At 34.6% G+C, this 17403-nt stretch overlaps 1 protein-coding gene across 1 annotated transcript; it reads left to right on the top strand.

The window, feature by feature from the left end:
• Positions 1 to 56: 56 nt before the first annotated feature.
• LOC134255892 (UPF0561 protein C2orf68 homolog) lies at positions 57 to 12991 on the top strand. The gene is made up of 4 exons (XM_062738484.1): positions 57 to 168; positions 11156 to 11268; positions 11693 to 11754; positions 12558 to 12991. Exons 1-4 carry the CDS (start codon positions 92 to 94, stop codon positions 12693 to 12695), a joined length of 390 nt encoding a protein of 129 aa, XP_062594468.1. The 5' UTR covers positions 57 to 91; the 3' UTR covers positions 12696 to 12991.
• The last annotated feature ends 4412 nt before the right edge of the window (positions 12992 to 17403 follow it).

Raw genomic sequence — 17403 nt, 5'->3', positions numbered from 1 at the left:
ATAGGGAAAATCATGCACTTTTACAGAATAAAATGCCGAGTAGAATTATTCACGAAATAAATAACGCATGATCTAGTCAGAAAAAAACAACATGGCTACTGGTCTTCGATCGAAGCTCGATATGAAACATGGTTTTATGAAAAGCATAATACAAAATCAAGTTTCCAGGTAAAAAAGTGCAGTTTTTATTTTAAAAAGGGGCATTATCCTGTTATTGACTTCGCGAAGTCATAAAGTTTGACGTTGTTGACGTTAACGTCAAATTCTTACCTTTGTTTTTTTATATATTATACTTTTTCCAGATTTTAGAATAAATCTAAATTGCCCAGATATGTATATACACGATGAATAAATTTATAATACTTTTTACTTTAAAAACATTCATTATTGTATGCTCAGAACTAGATAGAACGTTCTATCGTTAAAATGATATTGTCCTACGGACCCGGTTTAACGATAGAATTCGTTCCGTGTATTCGTAATGTAGCAAAAGAAACATGGGCGATAACTTGTACTCCTTATAACTCAGTGCATTTACTACGAACAATCTAGAGAGTTCCGAATGTAAGCATGGCAGGTAAATTTGAAGCGACAGAAAAACGTTGAGAAAATTAATTGGATTTTCGTCTTTAGATTGATTATTTTCTGGAGTAAAAGGCATAAGCAATCTCAAAAAGGTTTGTTTTGATTAATTTGGGGGTACCTGTAAAGTGCGAAACGAAATAGAAACGAAACGAACTGAAACGAAACGAAATCTGCCGAAACGAAATGAAATCTACCGAAACGAAACAAAACCTACCGAAACGAAACAAAATCAAGACGAAACGAAACGAAATCAAAACCCGAAACGAAACAAAACTTTTCAGAATGTTAATGTTTATATGGTTTATTTTTACTTCATGTAAAATTTATTTAGTTCAAGCACCACAGGCAATTGTTTCGCTTCAAGCTCATACAGCCCCGTGGGGATCCGGGTTAGAATAGGTCCTCATACCCCCTTGCTTGCCGTAAAAGGCAACTAAATGGGGCTGTCCTTCGGATGAGACCGTATAAACTGAAGCCCCGTGTCACAGCAGGTGTGGCACGATAAAGATCCCTCCCTGCTCAAAGACCGTAAGTGTCGAACATAGACCTAAATTTGCAGCCCTTCCTAGCCACTCATTTCTTGCTCGAAATTACCTCGATAAAGAATAGGACCGTATGTACGTAGAAAGGATACACAAGATTCCGGTTGGAGTTACATGTACATGTATAATTGAACAATAAAACCAGACACCTCGGAATCCGAATGGAATACTAAATACTCCAAGTCTCTGGTTTATCCTATGTTTTAAGACATTCGCAATACAACAGTACAGTGACTTTATTTCGACCCGTACATAATTGTAACACATCAATTTTGATAGATATGTTGTATCTAGATAAATAAATACTGAAAATAAAAGTAAAATATAAAAAATTAGAAAATACTGCACATATTGAAACTATACATGCATCGTACGTTCGTGCATATTATTTGCAGCTGGCAAACATGTAAATACATTAGACTGAGAAGGGATAATTTATCGGTAATTAAATTTTACACTTAGTATTAACAAGTGCTTGAACTATATAAATTTTATTTGAACTGAAGTAAAAAAAAAAGTCCCCATGCAGTTCACATATATATAGGATCTCCCATGATTTGTAGTTGGATTTGATTTTTATCCAACGAGTTGTGTGATTTTTTTCCCCGAGCCTTGGCGAGGGGATAAAAACACACAACGAGTTGGGTAAAAATCATATCCATCTACAAATCTTGGGAGATTCTTTTTATCCCATGTTTAATACTTCACAACCGATGTTTTACACTGTTTTTAGCTCACCTGAGCCGAAGGCTCAAGTGAGCTTTTCTGATCACATTTTGTCCGGCGTCCGTCTGTCTGTCCGTCCGTCTGTCTGTCCGTCTGTCTGTCTGTCTGTAAACTTTTCACATTTTCGACTTCTTCTCAAGAACCGCTGGGCCAATTTCAACCAAACTTGGTACAAAGTATCCTTGGGGGAAGGGGATTCAAGTTTGTACAAATGAAGGGCCACGCCCTCATTCAAGGGGAGATAATTGGGAATTAATGAAAATTTGGTGGCATATTTTAAAAATCTTCTTCTCAAGAACCACTGTGCCAGGAAAGATGAAACTTATGGGGAAACATCATCAGGTAGTGTAGATTCAAGTTTGTTCAAATCATGACCCCCGGGGGTAGGGCGGGGCCAAAATGGCCGACCAAATTTTAACATAGAAATATATAGGAAAATTCTTTAAAAATCTTCTTCTCAAGAATGACAAAGCCATAATTCATCATATTTATATGGGAGCATGCTCAGGTAGTGTAGATTCAAGTTTGTTCAAATCATGTCCCCCGGGGGTAGGGCTGGGCCAAAATGGCCGACCAAAGTTTTACATAGAAATATATAGGAAAATTCTTTAAAAATCTTCTTCTCAAGAATGACAAAGCCATGATTCATCATATTTACATGGAAGCATGTTCAGGTAGTGTAGATTCAAGTTTGTTCAAATTATGACCCCCGGGGGTAGGGCGGGGCCAAAATGGCCAACCAAAGTTTTACATAGAAATATATAGGAAAATTCTTTAAAAATCTTCTTCTCAAGAATGACAAAGCCATAATTCATCATATTTATATGGGAGCATGCTCAGGTAGTGTAGATTCAAGTTTGTTAAAATCATGTCCTCCAGGGGTAGGGCGGGGCCAAAATGGCCGACCAAAGTTTTACATAGAAATATATAGGAAAATTCTTTAAAAATCTTCTTCTCAAGAATGACAAAGCCATAATTCATCATATTTACATGGAAGCATGTTCAGGTAGTGTAGATTCAAGTTTGTTCAAATCATGACCCCTGGGGGTAGGGCGGGGCCAAAATGGCCGACCAAAGTTTTACATAGAAATATATAGGAAAATTCTTTCAAAAATCTTCTTCTCAAGAAGGACAAAGCCATAATTCATCATATATATATGGAAGCATGCTCAGGTAGTGTACGTAGTTTCAAGTTTGTTCAAATCATGACCCCCCGGGGTAGGGCGGGGCCAAAATGGCCTACCAAAATTTAACATAGAAATATATAGGAAAATTCTTTAAAAATCTTCTTCTCAAGAATGACAAAGCCATAATTCATCAAATTTATATGGGAGCATGCTCAGGTAGTGTAGATTCAAGTGTGTTCAAATCATGACCCCTAGGGGTAGGGCGGGGCCAAAATGGCTGACAAAGTTTTACATAGAAAGAGGAAATATCTTTAAACATCTTCTTCTCAAGAATGACAAAGCCATAATTCATCATATTTTTATGGAAGCATGCTCAAGTAGTGTAGATTCAATTTTGTTCAAATCATGACCCCATGGGGTAGGGCGGGGTCAAAATGGCTGACCAAAGTTTTTAAAGATATATATAGGAAAATTCTTTAAAAATCATTTTCTAAAAATAGCAAATCCATGATTTGTCATGGGACTACTTTTGGATTTAAACTTTACAATAGAAAGCCATTTTCTACTATTTCCTACCCTTAGTGCTCAGGTGAGCGATGTGGCCCATGGGCCTCTTGTTATATGGGACACTGCTATATTTTACTTCATCACGCTAACGCAAAAACCATTGTGACGTCATAACTCCACTTAAGTGTGGGATATGAAAACGATATCCCATGAGCTATATCCACGGGATAAAGGGTAAACATGGGATAAATAATTATATACATGTACAATGTACCTTGATTTGAAAAAATACAAAACCTTTTGATAGTTTTGTTTCGTTTCGTTTCGGCAGGTTTCGTTTTGATTTCGTTTCATTTCGTCTTGACTTCATTTCGTTTCGGTAGGTTAATTTCGTTTCGGTAGATTTCGTTTCGTTTCAGTTCGTTTCGTTTCTATTTCGTTTCGCACTCTACAGGTACCCTTAATTTGGTAGTTATTTCCAGTGCAAATCCTTTTATATTCTTCGAAATCGTTTCGGAGCGGATCCGCTCCGATTTGCTACATTGCAAGTATATGGGACGTATTCTAACTGTGGTGAGGGCTTGTACCGAGACACAGTTAGATCATTCTAACTAGCTCAGAACATACCAAAATATCCTTATGGCTTTATTCCGTAAATAATGTTCCATTTGTAATAAATTTTACAACAAAAACACATAATTACTCGCAAATCCATAAGATTTCTGTTTCTTTTATGTTAGTATTTTCATTGTTATTAAAATTTTGCCTTTTTGTTATTGTGTCTTGTCATGCTTTAAGTTTTGTCAGTTCAGTTTTTCACGATGTTAACCTCGGTGAACACTTTTCATAGACATTAGATACGCATTGTAAACCGTATTCGCTATCCAAATCCTCATTCCGTTGTTGCTCCATTACTCCCAGAAAGTCCAAAAAAATATTCAGCTTATTTTTCTAAAAAGTGTATTAACTTGTATGCTTCAGAATTTATTGCAACCTTACATTTATGGTTTTATTCCGTTTATTACTTTTTTAAAAATGAACCAGATTATGAAATTGAAGTACGTTATTTAAAATTTGAGAGTTACAGATAATTTGGTTTATTCCGTTAAAATTTCTCCTAAATATATCGCCTTATTTAAAACAAACGGAATAAAGCCATAAATGAATGAAGGTGCAATAAATTTATAAGCATACAAGTTTCTATATACCCCCCCCTCTCCCATGTGGAAAAACATTTAACATTATTACATCTCATAAACGGAAAAAAGCAAATTACAATGAAATGTGAAATCCGTCATTTAAATATCGAAATTCACTAAACGGATTTAACCTTCAATCATAATTTGGTTTATTCCGTTTTAAGACATTTCTCCTAAATATATCGCCATATTTAAAAGCAATAAACGGAATAAAGCCATAAAATTAAGTTGCAATAAAATTATAAGCATAAAAGTTTCTATACCCCCTTCTCCCTTTCTATGGGAAAACATTTAACATTTTACATCCCCTTAATGGAATAAAGCAAATTTTAATGAAATGTGAAATCCGTAATTTAAATATCGATATTCACTAAACGGACTTAACCTTTAATCATCACTAGGTTTATTCCGTTAATGCATTTATCCAAAATATATATCGCTGTATTTAAAGCATTACAGAGAATAAAGGAAATCATGACAATAACATGGAAGAAAACATTGAATCCTTAAGAAGAAAATACACTGCTTAAATATGTATGCTACTCCGATCGATAACAGTGAGAAACGTAATATTTAAATTCCCCGTTTCTCTATATATACTCTTGTTATTTGATTCGCGACTCAAATTAGTTCTGGGGTTTACTTGCGTTGCCTTTTACTCCTGTTATTTGATTCACTCTCATTAAAAACGTGCATTTTTAAGAATGATCCCCCCCAAAATAGCAAGCCCCATTTTTATTATATCTCTCCCCCAAAGAAAACCCTTTTGTGGACCTTTAAAAATGATGTATCCATCTCTCTATATATACTCCTGTTATTTGATTCGCTTGTACTGAAATTCATAGTCTTGAATATATCCGTCTCTGTATATATATACTGTTATTTGATTCGCGACTCAGATTAGTTCTGGGGTTTACTTGCGTCGCCTTTTACTCCTGTTATTTAATTCGATCTCTTTAAAAACGTGCATTTTTAAGAATGATCCCCCCTAAAATACCAAGCCCCATTTTTATTATATCTCTCCCCCAAAGAAAACCCTTTTCCCGGGGAAATCTTCCCCTTTGTGGAACTTTAAGAATGAAATATCCGTCTCTCTATATATACTCCTGTTATTTGATTCGCTTGTACTGAAATGCATAGTCTTGAATATATCCGTCTCTGTTTAATATACTCCTGTTATTTGATTCGCTTGCAGTGAAATGCATAGTATTTGGTTCTGTCGTCTCTCTATATATACTCCTGTTCTACAAATAATTAATTCCGGGGCTCTAACAATGACCTGGGATGAATTTTGACGTTAACGTCAACAACGTCAAACTTATTGACTTCGCGAAGTCAATAACAGGATTATGCCTAAAAAGGACAGGCCCATTAGGGGAAATTTATATCATTAAATATAGTGTCATGAAGTCAAGGATTATTCAATGTAGACAACACTAAGTAACTTGACTAAGATAGTAAGAAACCGGTGTGTCGATTTACCCAAAAGGAACCCAAAAGAAAACCAAAAGGACCCAAAAGGAAATATTAAAAACAACCCAAAAGGACTTGAAATAAAGAGAATAAATGGATATTCAATGAACACTTTCCTATTTTATGAAAAAAAATTTTGGGGGGGGGGGGGGGTCCCGCACCACCGATACCACATGCCTAAAACAAGTCATAAAATAAAACATTTCTTCGTTAAATATCATATTGTAAGATGTGGTAAAATACAAGGAGATATATAATAATACTTTGTTTTTTTCAGCTAAAATAAAACAAAGCATATCTGACTAGATTCAGTGTTTGATGTGCTATATAAAATACTATGTTATTCTCAAATAAAAGTTGCAACAATATAAATTTATGTTTTTGCCAACTTTTATGTTAACTTATAATATTCCTAATTTAATTCAAATTATTAATTTTCAGTATATCATAATTATTCAGTTTGAGTCCTTTAGGGTCCTTTCGGTGTCCTTTTGGGTTCCTTTTGGGTACTAGTAAATGCACCCATAAGAAACAGAATAAGTTAAAAGTTTGATTCATTTTAAGTCAGTTCAGTATGTATTCTTATTCTCTCTTCTCGTAAACTCGAGTTATCGTTCTTAACACGAGTTATCTTTCCTAATAGCAGGTATTGTAAAATTTCCGGTAATGAGGTAAAAGGATGTTCTAAATGACAATGTGTCTAAATGTTGTTTTTTTTTTTAATTCAGCTTTCTTTTTCAAGTGTATGAAGGTCAAAACTCTAGAGAATAGTCTCTGGAAATTTGTGGAACATGTCGCATCATTGATTGCTTATCACATTTTCAAGATATTGTACATAGCAGGCATGTAGTCGAAGCATCGCTCTTCAAAGGAAAGAAGGGGGAGGGGGCGAAAAAAAAATTGAAAAGGCAACTTTGAAAAATGACAAGCAAATAAAAAATAAAAATTATTTTTAAGAATAGTTTAGGGAAAGCAGAAAACTATTAAAAAAACAAAGAACATATTTCGTGGGGGGAAGGGGGGTGTCCTCTGTTCTCACTCGTTTTCCGTAAAACCGTAAAAGAAAATCCAGTACAATACCATACTGCAACAATAGTACAGAGGGAAAGGAGGACCTGCAAACCTACATATGAATGAGAACTTCGATACCTAATAAGCAGCAAATGCCCAGTTATTCCGGGGGGGAGGGGGGGGGTACTATGGACTTGAATACTGGATATAGATGGATATAGAAACGATAAAGATTTATATAGCTTCTCAATAATATGCATTAGTGTGGGGAATTTTTTTTTATTTTTAAACAATATTCCTGATTGACGTGCACATTAATGTATGATCACAGGCACCTGAAGTATGGATAATACCCCCCACCTTTTTGTTAATGAAAAAAATGCAAGAATGACCCTATTCGGTATAATAAAAATACACAAGGTAAGAAACAAAAGTTGTAAACAAATGTGGGGTTCCCCGCTTCGAGACAGATTTCCAAGGTTAATAATAGTGTTACCTATCATAATTTTGCAAGCACTCTCTCAGGGAGATGTTCTCCTACTGAAGTATTCAACTTAAACCCCGCCATTAATGTTTAATATGCCGTAATCGGACGATTTATTAATCGGATACATAAAATTTTCTTCCATTGGCATTTCTATTATACCGAATAGGGTCATTCTTTAAACGTGAGAAAAAGTACAATCTGCTTGCATATAACGACATGTAGATGTGTTTGATGGGGAAAGTTTATATTTTTGAGATATTATACACTCTTACATTTTTTTCATTAACAAAAAGGGGGGGGGTATTATCTATACTTCAGGTGCCTGTGGTATGATATGAGAATAAAGTACGGGGAACCATTTTTTCGGAATGTTAGTAATTTTCATTTCGTAGTCAAACTTGAATGAACAGGATCATAATAAGTAATTGACATACACTGTAAAAAAAATAACTAGTTAATGTCACGAAGAAAACTAGTAGATTTACTGTCCATACAATCACTACCTTAATAGTAGTTTTACCAGATATTGGTATATTTACTAAATAAGATTAGTAAATTTAGAATTGATGAGTAACTTTCACTAGGTATCTTAGTATCTATACGACCCCCGCTCCACAACTCACTATCTTAACCAGTAAACTGAAAGTTTACTAATCACGACCAACGCTTTACGTAACACACTAGTTAAATTCACTAGGTTTTTCTTTCAGTGTACCAGTAATTGAAAATTATTTTTTTTTACACTCCAGCAAGAAATGACATGACTTTATGTTTGAATATTGTTTAATGTAATTTGCTGGAAAAATTCTTGGGTCTAGAAAATTTGTTCTATAAAACAACCATGAAGCTTTGTGATGTCATTTTCTCAAAAGAATTAGTTAGGTCTACTTTCTCTTCAGCTATATCTAATCCCTCCTTGCTTGATAAAATGTATACCAGTACTTGTATATATGTAATTGTACCTCAGCCTTGAACCATGTTTTAAAGTGAATAAACTGAACTGGCTCTAGCTTATGATTAATGTCCTTAGTTAATTAGTTGTTACTGTGCCTATTTCGTGAGGGGTGGTTGGGGGTTTGGTTCCAACTTTCTTTTTTTATAATAGAACTATTCGGATATATGAACATTAGAGGATCATCAGACTGCAACAAAAAAGCGTGTGGGCGGTTTCAATGAATATTTTCATACTAAATTAACAGTACTAGTAATTTAAACTTATTTCGAGAAAAGAAGGGGGGGTACGTAATATTCGTGTCTCTCTACAATGCATCCATAATACAAACAGAAATGGCATTTCAATAAAACTATTTCCGTTCAATATGGATGTAGTTCATTTGAATATATATTAATATTTTCTTTTTGCAGCGTCATTAGGAACTTGTATAAGCCCATTTAATTGCAGGGATGTTTACTTTTTAAATTGACAATTTCTTCCTTTTATATGTTATGAGTTTTATATTCAGTGAAGACTAATCTTTAATGTGAAGAATTTTGTGGAAATTAGATGCCTTAATTATTTGACATAGTTCGCAGAGACATTCCAACATCTTCGCCTCGCATTTTGTTTTCAATATCGTCATTTTGGGGTGGGGGGTCAAAACTTGGCCAATATATGGTATATGCATTTAGATTGTAATTTTTAATTGTGTGTTTCGGTCAAATCTCAAAATTTAATACTGTACATTGTATCAGATCATACATTTATCCAGAGACGAACTTCAGACTCGCTAGTTTAACTGTCATTCTTTAACAATTTTAACATTTCACACTGATTTAGTTATCCACAACATTTGCTTCTGTGATACCTGCTATAAGGAACAGATAACTCGTACTAAGAACGATAACTCGAGGTTACGGGAGGAGGGAATATAACGATGAAAGTGAAATAAACTAAATTCACGACAGATAACACAAAAAAGTTCACATATCAAGGTTTATCTTTGAGTGTAATCTTTTTTGTTATGGTAATAGTCAATAGGTATGTTAATCAGGTCCAGTACAATCTCTTGATTTAGCTGTGTGGCTTGAAATAGCTATTTAGCTATATTAAGCTTTTTAAAATAGCTTGATTTAGCTATTTATATGCAGCTTTTCACAAAAATGTTTTTTGTAAGAAAAATAGTAGACAAATAGTTAATGTTAGACAAATAGTTGCAAGTACATGAAATATTTGACTATTCATATCTACTATGGGTTATCAAAACAACAAGCAAAATAAAAAATAGTTCTAACATTGCAGCTATTGAATACTTTTAAGCAAAAGATGAATTTTCATTGAGTAACTGTGCACTACCTTGTGTGCGCTTTAAGCGTGGATAAGTATGATTGCTTCTCTTTGTGCTGAACTGTTACCAATCAATTATCCTATTAACCATAACTGACCTCCATTATAATTTCATTCAAGAAGTAACTGTGTGGTCACTCATCAATAGCCCCGAAACTTTAAAAAACTTTGAGTTCAAAGTCTCTCAAGGAGACACATTTTGGTGAATGATTTTTAAATGCATTGTATTCAGAATAGTTCAAAGTTTAATATCTCCATGCACCAAGGTGCGACTTTTTGTACATGCTGAAAAAAATAACACATTTGAGAAAAAAGTGTGATAAAATAGCTAAATCAAGTTATTCTGAATAGCTTGATAAAGCTATATAGCTATTTAAAGCTATATAGCTAAATCAAGAGATTGTACTGGACCTGTTAAGAATACATCATTAGTAATATGTTGAGAAAGCACTTTAAATATATGCAGAGATTAATCAAGAAAACCACTCTTTGTGCAAAAATATACATTTTTTAGCTCGCCTGAGCTAAAGCTCAAGTGAGCTTTTCTGGTCATCCAATGTCTGTCTGTTTGTCAGTAAACTTTTCACATTTTTCAACTTTTTAGCTCACCTTGACGAAGTCGAGATGAGCTTATGGTATACCCCCAGCATTGGCGTCCCTGGTTAAAGTTTTAAGGAGCAAGTCCATTCCCAAGTTATTATAAGCCCTACCCGAACCAAACTTGCATGGATGATGCATCTAGGGATGGACACTACCAGACTACCCCTATGCCCTGGGTTAGTAAAGCTAAAACTTATGTGGAAACATCCTGGGATAGTGTAGATTCTAAATTGTCCAAATCATGACCCCTGGGATAGGGCAGGGCCACAATAGGTATTTCAAGGGGGAGGGGGAGTTGTAAAGAACAGAACAGAATGGCAAAAGTTATTCAGGTGCGATGTGGCCCATGGGCCTCTTGATTATTGGATGGCATTATTGCTCTCTGGTCACCCATCCCAATTTTTTCAGACTAAAAAGCTACGGAACTGCAACAAGAGTTTATTTGAATACATTTTCTTCATGCTAAATTAATTTAATTAAATTTTTAGTAGAAGTAACATGGCTTTTGTAAGACTCCTTCTAGTTTAAAGTACATGTATATCAAATTGATTAGATTATGACAATTTTAGGGACTTCCAATTCATGAAACATTAAGAAAGCATTTTCTTTTGTAGAGATACATATGATAAGGAAGTGAAAGCTAAACTTAATGAGAAACCAAGACATCGGCAAAATAAAGCAAAGAAACCTGATATTAATGTGTACATCCCACCTACAAAGTTGAAAGGTAACATACTGTGTGAAATCAATGCTGGAAACCAAAATCTCTTCAAATGATGTGAACATACCAATTATCTTTTCAGCACTATTCACTTCTCACAGATGGTTTAATAGGCCAAGGGTTTGTGAGGAGAAAATGTAAATGCTAGTCATGTTGAGATTTAAAAAGTGACAGTTTTAAGACCTGTCCAAAAGTGAAGTAATAATACAATATAAAGCGTATCATAAGGTGATCATAAATTGTCTCATTGAACTGTACCTATGTTGAGAAATTACTTGTTTGCTGCATTGGCTTGAACATATACTTACATGTATTTTAAAAACAATAGAAAATGGGTGTTCAGACAAGCAAAGTTTGGAACTCATCAATTAATCAGCATATAAATGTTTTATTTTTTTCCTTCTTCATTTTAAATTTCAATTCTTTTCAGAAATTTTCCTACTGGAATTTGAAGATAAGGATGGAACTATATACAGGACATCTGTGTGTAAGGTATTTATTTAATTCAATCGGATTATTTTTATGAATAAAATAAAGAATTTTAGGTAACCTTGGCAAAAGTTTATGCTATACTGTTGGCATCCCAGGAGTCAAGTTTTGGGGGCGAGTCAAGCTACCAGGTTGTATATATATTCATACCTAGACTAATGCAGGAGAGATAATGCATCAGTGGATAAGTGCATTTTGTTGTGCATGCTGTGTCTGAACAGAAATTTCTAAGGTACGTGCAACTGGCCAGCTTAAAGTGTTACAACAAAAGGCCAGCTAGATTCATGCTTTTGGAACAGCCTTACAGGTCTATTATTTTTCTATAAAGTAGATACTTGTTTTGATCATTTTTGCATTGTTAATGCATCTGAGGATGTGTGCTACAATTCTTGCTGTGGATGCTACAAGTGTCATATTTTTAAGGCAAACGGCCAGTCAAGTTTTAGGAGAAGATTGTTAAATATCTGCCTTATCTGCATCAGAAATATATGAATAATGCTTCCAAAGATACAATTTATCTTTAGTTTTCTGCATTGTTATATACAAGGGATGTCAAATTGATCAATACCATTGATAATCAGCAACCTAAATAATTCTGTAATTGAAACCTGGGTACATACATGTACAATTTTAGATTAATTTTATCATTAAATGCAATCACAATGTTAACAACTTTTTTGTTTTAAATTAACACACAAGACATCAATAAATACAACTGGTAATGACAAAAATATATCACAAAATATCAGAATATCTAGTAATTCTTACTTTTATGTTTAATATTGTCATTCTCTTTATCACAACAGAATGATAGTGCAAGTGCCATTGCTCAGAAAATCGGAGAGGAGAGGAATCTACCTGCTGACTTCATAGCAGCATTAGAAGAACGACTGGACCATGAAATATCCCTTCGTGAAAGTCACGAGTCCGACTCAAACAGCTGAGTGTCCGTACAACCAGTCATTGTTGGCTAGCCATGCCTTCCTTCTGAGGCCTTGTGTGGCATTAGGCATTCCAAGATTTAGCTACGTGGATGTGTGATAGCATTGTTTCTCCAAAACACAGAAGACCAAAGACTGAAGTTTAAAAATTCAGTACATGAACATATTCAAGAGGAAAATGCTTTGAAATTTCACTTATATGTTCAGGAAATGCTGTAACAGTACCATTAGCTTTTCCCCTGCATCTCAGTTATAAAATGTTTGTTACATGCTTTCTTGATAAACTGATTTTTAGAGAATATTTGTGTTTTGATTCTTAGCAGTACTGAGCAGAAGCCAGACACAGTCTATACTTTGTGCCCCCCCCTTCTTTGATGGAAAAATTAATTCAAGATTGTTAGGGGGTCCATGACAGTATGTTCACAAGATTCTTATTTCTGATATGACTAGTTATATGTTGTGACCTGCATGGTTCAGTTATATAGCTGCAGGTATAAAGCTCATATCTGAAAACAAAAGGCCCATGGGCCTTATAGGTCACCTGAGCATCATGCAACAACTTTCCAATGATTGAATTTGGTTCATGTTTTAAACTAGATGCTATGGCATTCAAAATTTTGAAAGAGGCATCATTGCTCATCATAACAATACACTTAGAAATTGCTTAGTTTGAATACTTATTACCAATAGGCAGGGTACTGGAACAAAAAATGCATTTCAACTAATCAAATATATTCAGCAATAATCAGTAGTGCCCCTACCACACATGAACCCCTAATCCTAGGTCCACACATTGCACAATTTTTGAAGAGGCACCCTTGCTTATAAAGAATGTTTGATTAATACCAAGGACATTTCAAGTAGACCCCCCCCCCCCCTCTATGGTACCCCTGATCCAGGAGCCTTGAAATTCACAATGCTGGAAGGACCCTTGCTTATCATAGATATATAGGTAGTTCATCTGCTTGATACCCATGAGCAAAGAAGAACATTTTTTATGATTTAATATTAATGCATTTCACTATATAACCAATAAAGCCCCGTCCTAACACCAGAACCCCTGACCCTGGGGCCATAAAATTCAAAATTTTTCCAAGAGGCTTTCTTGCTCAACATAAGTATGTACTTAGTTGGTTTATTTAATACTAAGGACCAGAGAATATTGTATTTTCACTATATCAACAATAGATCCCCACCCTAACACCAGAACCCCTGACCCTGGGGCCATAAATCCAGTTTTGGAAGAGGCATCCTTGCTCATCATAACTATGTACTTAGTTAGTTCATTTAATACCCAGGAGCAGGGAAGATTTTCAAAGAATTAATGTATTTTCACTATATAATTAATAGAGCCCCACACTGACACAAGAACCCCTGACCCTGGGGCCATAAATCCACAGTTTTGGAAGAGGCATTCTTGCTCATCATACCTATGTTCTTAGTTTATTTAATACTAAGGAGCAGAGAAGATTTCCAAAGAATTAATGTATTTTCACTAGATAATCAATAGATCCCCACCCTAACAATGGAACCCCTGACCCTGGGGCCATAAATCCACAGTTTTGGAAGAGGCATTCTTGCTCATCATAACTATGTACTTAGTTAGTTTATTTAATACCCAGGAGCAGGGAAGATTTTCAAAGAATTAATGTATTTTCACTATATAATTAACAGAGCCTCACACTGACACAAGAACCCCTGACCCTGGGGCCATAAATCCACAGTTTTGGAAGAGGCATTCTTGCTCATCATACCTATGTTCTTAGTTTATTTAATACTAAGGAGCAGAGAAGATTTTCAAAGAATTAATGTATTTTCACTAGATAATAAATAGAGCCTCACCCTAGCACAAGAACCCCTGACCCTGGGGCCATAAAATTCACAGTTTTGGAAGAGGCATTCTTGCTCATCATAACTATGTACTTAGTTAGTTTACTTAAAGCTGACATGAACTCTTAAAAAGGCATTATTTTTCATCTTTGTACGACTTACTACATTCCTGTACGCCTTTGTCCGCCATATTTCGTCGATTCCGCCATATTTACTTGAAAATTTTTGGCCACCCGTACCTGTTATATAAAGCCTGGTGCATTTGTTTCACTTGAGTGATTTTCTAGCCTGGCTGTCGACATGTACACATCTCCGATAGCATAGTTGTAATAAATCCATAAACTGACCAAATACATGTTTTAAAAGTTAACAAAAACTAGAACTATACTGAGAAGTAAATTATTTTTGAATGCATTTGCTGCAATTTAGAAAAAATAACACGGAAAACAGCAAAAGCCGTTTGGATATGCACGCATGCAGGTCGAGAATACGCATCGAACGCAATGATAAAGATATTTACCTGAATACTGCTATCGTTACAGGGATGTGCACATGTCGAAAGAAATATCCTATTTTACTTTTATTGAAATATGCATCTCAGAATTCATGTAATCCATTGCTAACTGAACAGTAAAAAATTGTCACCACATAGCACTTGGACACACGTGGTCCACGACGATAGTCTATTTGGTCAGGGGAAATTTCAAAGGTGGAAAGCTTACTGGTATTTTGGTTGACTGAAAAAGTGCAATTTTTTTTTTCAAAAATAAATATTACTCTTGTCTGTATATGTAAATGTAAACAAAATTTTTAGACATGGCTTAATTACATTAAATTAATTTTATAGCATGCAACACTACGAATCATTCATCCTTTGACGAGATTCTCCCGTTAAAGGGGGGGGGGGGGGTTAAAAAAAAAATGCATAACGCTCTCTGAAAAAGATCGGATTTTTTTACGATCAAATATTTTCATTATAAATAATGTGTATTGGCTTTATTTATTTATTTTTTTTAAAATAAAGACCTTATATAACTTGATTTAAACTTATTTTCATAATTTTATACACAATAAACGAGTTTGATTCTATGGTACATGAATAATCAAAATAGAATTCATTGGCGGATCCAGAGGTGGAGTGGGGTTCCAGGGATTGGAACCCCCGGCCTTTATTTTTGTACACACACATAGAGAGAGAGAGAGAGAGAGAGAGAGAGAATGTTTTTTTCTGTAATATAGTGTATAGATATTTATACGTCTAATAATATGAATAATTTGAAGAAAAAAAAAATCTCTGTCCTTTCAGTTCTCTAGATCTGTAGATTTTCGCGGATTTGCTTTCCTCCGCGTACCTTCAATCATTTTTCAATCAACTATTTGAATCTCTTCACCATTTTACAACAGTATACAAAAATCACAAAATATATAGGTGATTTTGTACATCACAGTAGATCTATAAAGCATGCGTGAATAAGAAACTAAACCAAAAAATTGTACGTTGCTATAAATGTGAAGTATGATAATTTAGGCTGGGGGCATATTTTATTTTTTTTTCTTTATAAACGAGCACAATTTTCTCAGGAAACAGTGTTTATTGTTATTCATAATGTGTTTAAAATTAATTACATTCTGAAAATTTATGCTTTTTTTCTGTTAAGCATATTAAGCATTCTTTCTGAAAGTAGCGAGCTGCACTTTAGTATGTAATGAAACTCACCTCGGAGTTCTTTTAAATTACAATGGGGACAAGTTCTATCTTGTCTTGGTAACCCTGTCTAAGGGCTTCGATCACCCACAAGTAACATGCAAGGAAGATTCCAGCGAACTTTTTGTTACCATTTTTGGACCATATCATTTTCAGAATTAACTTACTTTAAGAAGTATGCATGAAATATTTCGATTCGGTAAAGATAAAGGTTTAAAATGTTCCCGTAGTATGCAGATGGAGGGGGGGGCTCACTTTTTCTGAGGATAATCTTTGCTGCAGTTTTAAATAAATTAAAATTGTGATTTGGAAGCTCCCTTCACATTTTTTGTTTGCAGGAAAATACGCAGATTCAAGCATTCAAAAGTAATGTACTGAACAGAAAAGTTACAGGAAGCCTCCTTTATCCCCTACCAAAAGGGATTGTATAGAGTGTGGTGCTTAGGTTTTTTTGTTTTGTTTTTTGTGTTTGTTTTGTTTTGTTTTGTTTTGTTTTTTGTTGTTTTTTTTTTGTTTGTTTTTTTTTTTTGCCTGTCAACTGATTTTGGAGGTCCCCCATCAATATAAATTGAAGTGGCTGTGTTGTGATTCTATGCATGAGTGCCATGCGCGGATCTAGAGGGGGTTAGGACCCCCCCCCCTCCCCTGGGATTTGCAATGTTATTAAATTTATTTACTAAAGCCAGAAAAAAGTTACGTAGGAAACCCCCCCCCCCCCCCACCCCGAAATAGGTTTTGAAGTTTGGGCGAGTTTACGGGGTTCTTTTTTTTTTGCATGTCAAGAAATATCTGGGTTGGATATAAATTATTAATAGTCGAAGCATATAGGAAGGGAAAGCAAACTGCCGATGAGAGTTCCACATTCTACCAAAAATTAGCTTTTTGATACCTCTTGTCTAAATAATTTTTGTCCAGATTCCTTACCCGAGAAGGTACATGTATTTGAGAAAGTTCCCAATGATCCCATTCCTATGATGTAGACTTCAGGTTTACATGTATTTTTTTCCTTTCAATTTCGGCGTTTAGGTTTATTTTCTTGTCAAAAGTAAAATTATTATTTCAATTTTTGAACAAGTTTCGACATCCCCGCCTGACAAAAAAAAAATCTATGATCTGTCCCAAGATCTAATAAATGGTACAGCACAAAATACATATGATTTTATATCTATTATTGCG

The sequence above is a fragment of the Saccostrea cucullata genome, unplaced genomic scaffold (assembly GCF_032062105.1).
Source record: "Saccostrea cucullata isolate Sc308-1 unplaced genomic scaffold, CSIRO_AGI_Scuc_v1 ctg78, whole genome shotgun sequence".
In the NCBI taxonomy this organism is placed as follows: Eukaryota; Metazoa; Mollusca; class Bivalvia; order Ostreida; family Ostreidae; genus Saccostrea; species Saccostrea cuccullata.
Note: the sequence above shows the minus strand (reverse complement) of the source record. Positions and strands in the feature narration are given on the sequence as shown.

What these genes read in the sequence shown, in the direction of transcription:
- LOC134255892 (XM_062738484.1), top strand. Translation starts at nt 92, where the DNA reads ATGGCTACTGGTCTTCGATCGAAGCTCGATATGAAACATGGTTTTATG. An exon ending in CCCACCTACAAAGTTGAAAG is followed by an intron (nt 11,269 to 11,692) that starts GTAACATACTGT and finishes AATTCTTTTCAG; the next exon opens with AAATTTTCCTACTGGAATTT. An exon ending in ACAGGACATCTGTGTGTAAG is followed by an intron (nt 11,755 to 12,557) that starts GTATTTATTTAA and finishes TTATCACAACAG; the next exon opens with AATGATAGTGCAAGTGCCAT.